At 33.0% G+C, this 12,363-nt stretch overlaps 1 protein-coding gene across 1 annotated transcript; it reads left to right on the forward strand.

The window, feature by feature from the left end:
- The first annotated feature begins 7,240 nt into the window (after positions 1 to 7,240).
- Positions 7,241 to 10,245, forward strand: LOC101220767 (succinate dehydrogenase [ubiquinone] iron-sulfur subunit 2, mitochondrial). The gene is made up of 2 exons (XM_004145638.3): positions 7,241 to 7,985; positions 9,845 to 10,245. Exons 1-2 carry the CDS (start codon positions 7,324 to 7,326, stop codon positions 10,014 to 10,016), a joined length of 834 nt encoding a protein of 277 aa, XP_004145686.1. The 5' UTR covers positions 7,241 to 7,323; the 3' UTR covers positions 10,017 to 10,245.
- Positions 10,246 to 12,363: the final 2,118 nt, after the last annotated feature.

Consider the following 12,363-nt stretch of genomic DNA (forward strand, 5'->3'; position numbering starts at 1 on the left):
AAAGCTAGGAACAACAGAAGGAATCTTCTAAAAGCGAGAACGTCATTAGTGAAAATCCTATGTGTGACTACTTTGCTCCTACTGTCCAATGAAAGAGAGAAGCACACTGGACGTAGTGTTTGTCATGATGGTAGATGTATAAACCGAGGTAGTCGTGGCAAAGATGAAGAGGAAGATAAGTCTCTTTATGAAAGTTGTTGAGGAGCAAGATCATGAATTTTTTTCCTTAAAAGATCAAATGAATGCTATAAAAACTACTGAGTAAAGCCAAAACTTCTACTGTAAAAGCCAATGACAATGGAAAAATTGTCGTGAAGGAAAAATATGCATAACAATGCATCTTTGTTGCATGCTTGTTGATCCAACAGTTGCAGGATATGATCACAAGCTCCATAAAGATTTAATATGGAGGATTGCTACAGATTTCTCTTATGTACTCCAAGATGTATATTAAGAGAATCGACTATCTGAGGATTTCTGTTGAGTAATAACTTCCAATAGTTCAATGGGAAGGGCAATCCAAAACAATACATTGTGTCATTTTATTGACACAAACAAAAAGGCGAGATCAAGAAGAGATCAACTGATGAGGTAGTTATGTTTGAAGCTTAAAAGAAAATGCTTTTGAGTGGTACATTAATATGAAGCTCAAGGCGAGTGACAGTTGGGAACAACTAGAAAAAGAGTTTTCCAAACGCTTTATAGCACTAGGTGTATCGGCAATAGGATAGAGCTGACACACAGCAAGCAGTGGAAGGGAGAGTTGGTCATCAACTACATAAACTGATGAAGAGCTTTAAGCCTGGATTGCAAAAATAGACTCACAAAATTATTCGCAGTGGAGATGTGCACCCATGCATGCACTGAAAACTTTTCTACGTCTTACAATAAATAAAATTCTGCACGTTTGAAGAGTTGACAACTTCTACCCACAATACGAAGTTGAGCATTGTCAATAGGGGAACAAAGGACTTCTTGGTTCTTGAAATGAGAAAAGACAAGAATAAAGCCAATGGCACTTAAAAGATCATGAATAGTGTTATGAAAGAGTCTATAGTCATTCATGCAACTCCATTGAATTTTCCTCTAAAGAAAAAGAAACAAAAGCCAAAAAGAAAGATGATGGAGGTAAGAGACATCGTGTAACTCTAAATGAAATATGGGAAAAGGTTTATCCATTTCATGATTCTAATGTTGCAGACTTGTTAGAGCAGCTGCTAGAGAAGAAACTTATTTAACTTTTGGAACGCAAACAACCAAAACAATTTGAAAAAGTAGATCATCCTAATTACTGCAAGTATCATTAAGTCGTTAGCCATTTAGTCGAAAGGTAGTTCGTGCTACAAGAGTTAATTCTAAAGTTAGCTCGTGAATAGAAGATTAAACAGAATATTGATGAGATAGCTTAGAGAATCATATTGTAGTGGCAATAACTTCAAGTATTGCACCATTGATCATCTCTCACGATCAAAGAGAGAAAACTTGATCCTGTTTGGGACCTTCGAGCCTTCAGTTTCAACAAAAGATCGTGATGGGTAGAATCTCAAAAGAAAAAAGAATCTATCAAAGAGAATAACGAATGATAGATAGTTGTGACTTATTAAAAAAAAATACAACCAAATTTCATCCAACATAAGTCATACTCCTATTAAAACTATAGAAAAGGAAACAACGTTCATAAAAATAAAAAAATAAATATAAAAAAAAAAAAAACAGGACTTGGAAGCCTAAGCTCATGCAAGTGGAAAACAAGGATGTCCATCAGCCTTGACATCTAGAAACATTGGTAGAGTGTCTCCTAAGAAACTTTTTTGATGATCATCCAAATGAAGTATTAAAAGTAATTGCATGTTATGTTGTTAGCACAGCGAAAGTTGGCAACAATCATATATCTCTTCAAGAAGTCAATAGTTGAAAAGAAACCAAACAAAGAACATCTATCTTCGATCGTATCAAACTTTCAACTACTTGATCTTCAGTCTTCCAAAAATTGAGAATGACCATGACAAGAGAAGAAAACCAGTGTCCAATTCCTACTTCCACTAGCTATAAGGCCCTGATCGCATACCACCAACGCGATGAAGGCCCTGCGGTAAGAATAACACACGGAGAGACTTTCGATGGTAAAATGTGTTTCGAGAGAAGAGTTATGCGGTGAACAGAAGAGCAGTCTGAGCTACCAAGAGACAGTGTTGTAACCCTGATATCAATAGGTCAGTGATTGGTTGGACCTTACGATCCAATCAAAGTTTAGGATAAGGGTGGATAAAGACACGTGGGGCTTCAAGATAGGCCACCCCTCATTCGAGCGCAGCGGCGCCCTGGTAACTTCAAGTCATTAGATCACGTTTTTTGTTGTCATTTGAGGAGGAGTTTGACTTTAAGATGGCTAGGGTTCACCACTGAGGTTGAGAGGTAATTGTTCAAAGTGATTTTCGAAGGAAAAACATGGAGCTTAAGCAAGGGAAATCAAGAGGACATCGTGGATTTGGTGCCTAAGAAAGATCGAAACCAATGAATAATCTCTTTTTGGTTGAGTTTTGTCCTAAAACTCACAATTTATGAATGTTAAAAAAAAATTATTCAATAAAGTTGTTATTGAGGTATTGTTCAACAAATTATTATTGAATAAAAGATTTGGTCATCATAGATTCAGAATCTAATAAATAATATTCATTGACTATAGTATGAGTAATTGAACTTTATATAGAGATATATGAATGGATCAAGTTTGAGTAATAGTCTAAATGGTTTGTAGTATAGAAACAATGTTGGACGACTTATTCTAGAGACAATGTAGATGTGACCCACTTTATATTTAGAACAAGCAAAGTGGTCCTGAGACGCACACGTAGAGATATGCAATTGGTGGTGTCTTATGCAATGAGATTGTATAAGACTGGACCATGAAATAGTCATTTTTACATTATAACATTGTTAATTGTCTAAAACTAACTATTTCAACTTAGATGACCAATGTAACCCAACCTTAAATCTGCATAGGTGAGGGTAGTTCATCAACGCTGGTTCACCTATGCAAATAAGACCGACACTAGAAATGGAAAAGGTAGTTCTTAGAAATAGCTTAAGGACAACAAGATAACTCTCAAGGCTTTAGTTTTATTAAAATATTTTTGACATATGGTGTAGATTTTCTAATTAAATTATGTTTAAACTATAAAAATAAGAAAAAAATATTAGTTAAAATAACATAAGAGACGAGAAACAAGAAATTATTATCAAACAAGTTTTTTTTTTTTTTTCAAGAATAAGGAAACAAGAATAGTTATCAAACATAGTCTCATTTCTTGTTCTAAAGAAAATAAATAAGAAACGAGAAACAGGAAATAAGAAACATAAAGCTTAAAACAAAAATGTTATCAAATGAACTCTAAACATTGATTTCAATTCATATATTTTCTATAAATTGCTAAATTAGACTTAAAGTTTTCCCTTTTTCTATCAAGATTGGTTATATAACACTAACAAAAACTTCTACGTAAGAAAATAAACTAGTGAGTCTTTGTAAAAAAAAATTAAATGGCTTATAGATAATAAATATTTTTATAAAAAAATTAATAAACATACGATTGAGACTAAATATAAATATTTTAAAAATTATTGGACCATGATCAAAATGCCAAAGTACACAGTTAAAATAATATCAATACAAGAATTTTGTCCAGTAGTAAAATTGTACCCCAACCCTTTTTAGGCCTAAGTTCAAAATGCTTATATTTTTTTTACTAAACTATAAAGTCTCGTCAACAAATTTTTTGGATCTGCGCTACTTCTAGTGTCATGGAATGTCAACACCACCATCTACCGACATTGCATGGCCACAACCATCTCCAACTGATATTATTCCAATTATACATAAAGAGGATAAAACTGAGGGAGGCATACACCCTTAGGCCTATACTAAATCCATATGTGTGATTCGAAGGGGTGGTAGGTAGAACTTAATAGAGGGTTTTGAGATTGAAGGTTGAGTTTTGGGCTCCCATGGATTAAGAGGAAAGTTGAGGAAGAAGAGAAAGAAGAGAAAGAACTAGAACTTTTTACATGTTTGAGAGATTGTTTTGGTTGTTCATTCTATTTAGGAAAAATTACAATGTTAATTCTCAAAGTTTTGTAGAATATGTTTGTTTAGTGATTGAGTTTTAAAAATGTAACTTTTTAGTCCTCAAGTTAATAAGAATAGACTCATTTGGTTCTCAAGTTTTCAAAATGTACCTTTTTAGTCTATGAGTTTTTAAAATTAATTTTGTATCATATAGTTATTTTTAAAGAAATCAAACAATAAATACTTCTAGTGTGAGACCCATACCTAAAAAAGAAAGGAAAATCTTGAGTAACTTGGAGTAATTTGGGACAAGAAAGAAAATAGAAAGCAAGAGTTTCGAAGAAGGTTTTGAAAAAGTAATTTTGGTTAATTGATCATATAGAAAGTTAATCGATCATGTAAGAAAGATAGATGGTCGTATAAGAAGAAAACAATCATGTAAAGGGATAAACGATCGTGTAAGAGGATTGAGCGATCGTATAAGAGGTTAAACGATCATGTAGAAGGTTGGACGATCATGTAAAAATCTAAACAATCATGTAAGAGGTTTAAAGAAGTCCTCGGAGTTATGTCGGTCAAAACATTATAATATTATTAAATCAGTGGGGTGGATTCCAGGTGTCATGGCATATTGCAAAGACTCATAATTTAATTAAGCAAGAGCTAACAAAACTATAGGAGTTTAAGGAATGACTAATCCAACTTAGGGCTAGTATTAATAAGAGAAGAGGAAAAAAGAAAAGGAGGATTAATTTGAGATTTTACTAAGAGAAAAGGAGAGATCGTGAAAGTGAGAAGAAGACCGTGGGTTACTAGGCATTCTAAACAAAAAGGGGATCTTAGTAGATTGAGTGATTTTTCTAAAATTAAAAGTTGATTTAAAGCTTCCTTCTATCGTATTTGAGGTTATATGATTTATGTGTTTCATGTCTATGTTTATGTTTATGTTTATGAAAGCTTGATTATAAAGAAAATTTTGGTAACGTGGTTCAGAGTTAAAGCATGATTTATACATAAAACTTTAATGTTATGTTTTCAACTTAAAGTTTCATGTTTATTGATTGTATTATATGCTTGATTGAAAGTAAACCATCAGTTATGTTCTTATCAATGAGCTAATGATTATGTGTAGATAATGAGTAAAGGCAGCCATATAGCGAAGGCCTACATGGTGGAATGGAGTTGGACAATGCATAAAAGATGTATATATTGCGTTAGGAAGCTTGAGCAACAAGGAATGAACCAATGAAATCCCAGGAGATGATGATGATCGTGAAAGGACATCACAATAGTCCATGTGAGGGATGATTCATGTTCTTGGTGGAAAGAAATGTGGATGACTAATGTATGTTTTATTGATTGTGATTTATGAAAATGAAGCGTTGAGTCTTATGAAATGTATTTCCAAAAGCTTTTAAAAAATTATCACTCACTAAGTTTTTTACTTACGTTTTAAGTTTTCACTTCTCGGGTTGTAAGAAGCTAAGCGATCATTTAGAAAGGTAAGTAATCGGGTGGAAAGGTAAGGTGTTAGTGCTAAGTGATCGTGTTATAAGGTAAGCGATCAGGGTTAAACGATCGTTTAAGGAGCTAAGCGATCTAGTTGAAGAGCTAAAAGTTCGTTGAAGATTGAAGTTTTTTGGCATTTCTTTGTTAATCTTTTGTTTTTAGACTTAGTATCTTGACCTGTATTGTTGCATACAGAAACATTTGATTTAAGTGAATAAGAGTTGTGTTGCATTTCTAAAGTTGTTGTGGTTCTATTATTGTTAAGTTTGCATGGTAATGGCTTACGGTTTAAAGGTTCTAAGTTGCGTTCTATTTCACACAGCAAGCTTGCTGATTTTATTTTCCGTTGTGTGGTAATTACTTAAGTGTAAGTTAAGATATGTCAAACATTTTGGAAAAGGACATGACATCTAGGATCTTTTAAACCTATTTTTAAAAAAAATCATAGACTAAAAAGAATCGTTTTGAAAATTCAAGGACCAAATGAGTCTACTTCTGTAAACTTGAAACTGCAAAGGTATATTTTTAAAATTTTTGGATCAAAGACACGTACTCATCAAAAAAAAAAGTTGAGAGCTAAAAAAGTGTTTCTTTCCTTTCACTCAACACCCCTCGACCCAAATGCTTTCTTTTATTTTAATTACACGTTTTCTTGGGAAGGATATCAATTTTCAATTACAATAATGTCTATGTTTAATTTAAAATGTGGAATTTGATAGAAGTTTTTAATATTCCCTAAAACTAAAATTAAAGATAGTTGAAAGTCTTCCTCCCTCTCAATTCTCTAGTTCATAGTTGCCTCCAACAAGTTCTTTTTTATGAAATTGAAAAGTTGGATTGTTAGAAGTTTTTATTTTTATTTTTTCTTCTTTCAAAATTTTGTTAAGTCATTGATATAGTTTTATTATCTCAAAAAATTAGAATTGAACATTATTGAAATATATTCATGAGTCACCCTCTCAATCGATCTTAAAACATATTAGATATTGAAATATTCATATTCAATAATTTTTTTTAACCATAGCAACCAAATAAAAACCTTACTAAACCTAAGAACATTGTTTTAGAAAAAGAAAAAGAAAGAAAGAAAGTAGAAAGATATGATGTGTTGATCATGTGGAAACAAACATGGAGTTTATGGAAGACACACGCCCACGCTCCCATGGCGGCAAAAATGGCTGTTCCAAGATTGGTCCACGCTGCCACTCCATTGGACGCTCCACACTCCTCCACGTCCTCCCCAAACTACGTAGAGTCTTACTAATCCACGGCACCAAATTCATCTCCACAAAACTCTTCTAAACTCCCATCATTATTCTTTTAAATTAAGAATAAGTTAATGAACAAAACAAAGAAAAGAGGAAAATGGTTTAAATTGATAAATAAATATTCTTTTTTCTTTAAAAACATGTTTATCATTTATATCATATTAATATTAGTAATTTGTATGGTTATTTTTAGTATATAATAGAATAAATGAGATCACTGACTGATTTAGTATACGTATGGGGTTCCAGTCCTAAAGTTTAGTGGTAACTATGTTCGTAGTCATCCTTCGTAGTCATCCTTCCCACTCGAGATCAAGTTAATCATAATTCACAAAATAATTTAAAAAAAACAGTTACCAATCGTTAATTAATATAAAAAGCATATCAGTTAATTTTATTGTGATGCATAGCGCAAAAGCTTAATATTTCCACACTTCCTTTCTCCTTCCGATAGGTTTCTCTCTTTTCTTGGAGGCAACAATGGCCACCGGAATCCTGAGGCGAGCATTATCTAGGGTTTCTGCGTCTTCACCTTCAAGGTTCCTTCGAATTCGAGCTCACGCTTCTGAAGCTCAAGCTCAGCAAGTCGACCAAAAAGCGGCTGCCTCATCGCACCTAAAGACATTCGCAATCTACCGATGGAACCCCGATAGTCCTTCTAAACCAGAGCTTCAGGAGTACAAGATCGATCTCAAAGAGTGTGGCCCCATGGTTCTTGATGCGCTGATCAAAATCAAGAACGAGATCGACCCGTCTCTTACCTTCCGCCGCTCCTGCCGTGAAGGGATCTGCGGTTCCTGCGCGATGAACATCGATGGATGTAATGGATTGGCTTGCTTGACCAAGATTTCCTCTGGAGATTCCTCCACGATTACGCCGCTTCCTCATATGTTCGTGATCAAGGATTTAGTGGTGGACATGACCAATTTCTATAACCAGTATAAGAGTATTGAGCCGTGGTTGAAGAGGAAGAGCGAACCGCCTGTACCCGGGAAGGAGATTCTTCAGAGTAAGAAAGATAGGGCTAAGTTGGATGGAATGTATGAGTGTATATTGTGTGCTTGCTGTAGTACATCATGCCCCAGCTATTGGTGGAACCCCGAGTCTTATCTTGGACCAGCCGCTTTGCTCCATGCCAATAGGTAATTCGTTCACTTTGATTGTTTTGGTTACTCTGTGCTTCTTTTTAGAAATGAATGGAAAACAGGGACTTCTTAGAGGAATTAAGAAGTTACTTGTGGTGGTTGTAAAATTCAAAGGCGTGTTTATTTCGTTTCATTTCGGGTGGATTAATAGCAGACGGCAATAATTTGGTTATATGGGTTCTATTGGGGCTTAAGGTGCGTTTTAAACTTTTAAGGAACTAGAAAGCAGTTGCTATAGTGAAATGGAATGCATAATAAAACAAAAAAGCCTTAAGATGGTAGACCACCGGCCTATCCTGAATATGAATATTGCGAACTATAAGATTTCTAGTGTATAATAACTAGTATTGCCATAAAAGTAGAGAAGGGAAACCATTGATATATGGTCTTCAAGTGAAGAATTAGAAGGGAGAGGAGCTAAAAACGAATGAAGAGACTTATCAGAAGAAGGGAAATTCTGTTTATGGAAATGAGAGAAAGAACAGATGTCAGAGTGTCGAAAAGAATTGAAGAAACTGGAGAAACTTTGAGGTATTTCAAAGCGTGTGTTTATCTGCAATTAGTGAGCCTAGAGTTTGGGCACAGCATATGCGTAGGTGTGTCTACTAGATGGAGAAACGTTTTATTGGGGTTCTACAACAGCATATTTGTACACCACTTGCGGTACTAACAGTATCAAATCAGTTGTGTATTATTCACACAACTTTCACACTGGCAAGGATATAGTCAGGTTCTCTTCTTAGTTCTTGGAAGGTGCTTTCCTCTCTTCGGAGCTGGGAAAATTGGTACTTGCATGGATGGACGAACTTTTATGATTTGATTGTTGCCTATTTTATCGAGAATCAAGTGATTGTTTTGGTTGTTTGTCACTGTTAAACAAAGTCATCATATGTCTTCAAAGATATTATCTTAAACTTATTTGTTTGCTTTAGTTTCTTGGTGAGTTTCAACGTCAGTCCTTACTTTGTAATAGTTCACTAGGTGAAGAAAGAATGGACGGATTGAATGATCTGTCTTGTAATTTTTTTTGCTGATATTGAATAAAAGTGTTTTTGGTCCACAAAAATTATTCAAGAATAGTCAACTTGTTTGGTGATGTCTGGAAGCCAGATTGGCTATGCCATGCTTCCTAAACCATCTAGAGGTTAACATTTTATAAATTACGACTTAGGAGAATTTTATTCAACATTTTACTGGTATCCTACGTGATGTAGAAAGCTGTAATTATTCTATGTGTTATTTGATTTGCTGTATGTGAACTTAGAAGGAATAAGTACTATGGGGTAACCTAAGTAAAATAATAGGGGATCAAAGTTAATGAGTTCAAGTGATGATGTTTGCTTAGGATTTGAATCCTATGAGTTTCTTTGACTACCAAGTATAGTAACGTCTAGCAATTCTTCATGAAAATGAGCTGTTATAAGCTTACCTAAGACTCACAATTTTTTTTAAAAAAAATGCAAAATAGAAGATAAAAATTTCAAAGGAATGTGATCAATAGTAAAGTTCTACATTTTCCTGAAATATCTTTGTATTCAACCCTTACCCTGCATTCATACTAATTCCAGACTTCATAATTTCAATTTTTATTTTTCTATTTTGATGTAGGCTTCATAAGTTCATGTTGTATTGTATCTTATGTAATTTCATGATTTACTTGTTCCTTTCTTTCACCTCACAACGTTCTATCTGTCACCATGTCAACACTAATTGCAAGAAGATGATGCAGATCATATTAATTCGATGTCAAAAATCATTCCCAATTGCCTTTCTTGGTTATTTTATTTCAGTTTTTATCAAAGACAAATTTTCAGTTTCAAAATGGTCCCTTTAATCCCATTTGTGTACATGCACAGGTGGATAAGTGATAGCCGTGATGAATATACCAAGGAACGACTTGACGCAATAAATGATGAATTCAAGCTCTATCGTTGTCATACTATTCTGAACTGTGCCCGTGCCTGTCCAAAGGGTTTGAACCCTGGAAAACAGATCCAAAATATCAAAGGCCTTCAGCTTGTGGGTTGAGCCTAAGTCTTTAGGTACAATGAGGCATAATAATGTTCTTTTCATTCAGTTATCGGATATATTTTGAGGACTAATGAACAGTGTGGTTTTGATTTAATAATTTGTGGATCATTTACCTTCCACCCATTCTGTACCTATAATTCGGGTATTTAAGTATTTATCTGTTCCCATATAAATATTATTTGGCTTCATCTTGAGTTGATAAAAAATGGCTTGTCTTAAAGAAAAATATATATTTTGTTGTTCATTTGTTATAGCGCTATAGGGGGAGAAGACAGACCCAGGTTTCGTTTCCATTTCCCACTAATTCTGATGACTTTGTCTGTCGATATTGTTTTCTTAATCTACCTTGGGCAGGTTTCCAAATTGAATGTCAGAAAAACGATAAACAAACGAAAGAACACACAGAGAAAGGTAGATTAAGAAAAGTGAAGGGCATGCAGTTTTCTTGTGAGTTATAGAATAGTAACCTCATGTGGTTCTTATGACGTTTTTTATGTATGTTGATACTAAACAAATGATTGTAAATACAGTGTAGAACTGAAAAGTATTATGACAACAGATGTGGGATGATAATTACAATATTCATTAATGTGTCATAAAAGATTGTTTTCTCATATAGTTAAACTTGGCCATGGAACCTATATAATGGTGTGGTGGCTTCTGCTGAAAACTTCACCAACTGAGCATCTAATCTTTTACCTAACTCTTGAAAGCCAATTTTTGTTAGTTATTACACTATGAAGTCAACATTAATGCTTCCCTTTCTAGTTTTGATGATCTTTGTGTTGATGGAGGTTAGTTCCAGAGTTCATGCAGGGACTCCTCGTCTATTGTTCTTTGCAAATAGACAAGATTTTGAATCACCTCAGTTTGTTACTGTAACAGGTATGCAACCACGAGTCTCGGTGTGTTAATATTTTGTTTGGTCTTTTCATTAATCAAACTTTACTAGTGTGGTATCTAAGGGGGTGTTTTATAGGTTCTTAAATTTCTATTTTGGTCTGTTCGAGAGTTCATAACTAGGTTAACTAACAAAATGATGTTGTGATAGTTAACCTATATCTTAGTATCTTTATGTTTTTGCTTTAACGGGTTAGGTTAAACATATGTTTTATTTGTTCAGTAAATTAGAAACCAAGTTTGAACTTGAAACTAATAAGAAATCAAATTAAAACATTGATGTGGCATTTACACCTAGCAGTCTAGTTCAATTAGTATAAAGTTTGTTATTATCAACTTCAAGAGATCACCGTAAGTGTTTCTTCTTATGTTTTAGTTGTAATCTTAAATCGTTCAAAATTCAGAATAATAAACTTACACAGAGTTTTCAATTGTATTCAAACTTGATTGATTGCTTGAAGAAATTTGTAGCCGTGTTAATTTTTCATGTGCAAATTTACAATACACCTTTTGATTACTAAAATATTTTGACATATGTTAGTTGGTAGATAGTTGGTAACATTCAAGACATTTGTTTGGTTCATGGAATTTATTTTTGCACCCTCGCAAATCCTTAACAAAAATGATGAACAAACGTTAGCACTTACATCTTGTTAAACTATCAATGCAACCATCAAAATAGTTTTTTTTTTTTTTTTTAAACGTAGACAATGGATTGTTGATATTTTAAAATTTTGATCACCAATGGAAGTTCATTTATAAATGAGTTTTGTCTTCTTTATTAGAACTTTTTTTTATAAATATTGTAGAAACGTGTATAATGATAATTATAAATAAAATATCAAAATAAATTAAGAAAAATTTAGGCAATTTGTTGTATTTTTTATTTACAAAATTAATCTAAAGACCTATTTCTCTCCTAATCTCAAAGTACTCTAACCCTTGAATAATATTATTCATATAAATAAAAATATTAATTTTTTTTATTTAATGATATTATTAAGTTGGTAAAAATTTTATATTTGATGTAACTAAATTTCTGATTACCTTTGAAATTTCAAAATTTTAGTATAACATAACTAAATTTCTGATTACCTTTGAAATTTCAAAATTTTAGTATAACATTGTAATCATTATATATTAAAATACTATGCTATGAGAGTGAAATGTTAGCAAAGTTGCATTATCTTAAATATGGATGGATTCATTTTAATCCATGTAAAGAGATTTTTTTAGTACATATAGAGGGATTTACTAATTATTTTGAATGTAATAATCTAATATGTTTATGATAGTAATAGAGGGTTAAAGCTTTAGATGGTAAAGTGAGAACACTAAATCTGATGTAGTAAAATAGTATAACACAATCAACCACATAGAACAAATTGGAAGAATAACTGAACTATAAAAACTAAATGGCTTATTTTACAAAAACAAACTAAAC

Source organism: Cucumis sativus, chromosome 3 (assembly GCF_000004075.3).
Source record: "Cucumis sativus cultivar 9930 chromosome 3, Cucumber_9930_V3, whole genome shotgun sequence".
Classification (NCBI taxonomy): Eukaryota; Viridiplantae; Streptophyta; class Magnoliopsida; order Cucurbitales; family Cucurbitaceae; genus Cucumis; species Cucumis sativus.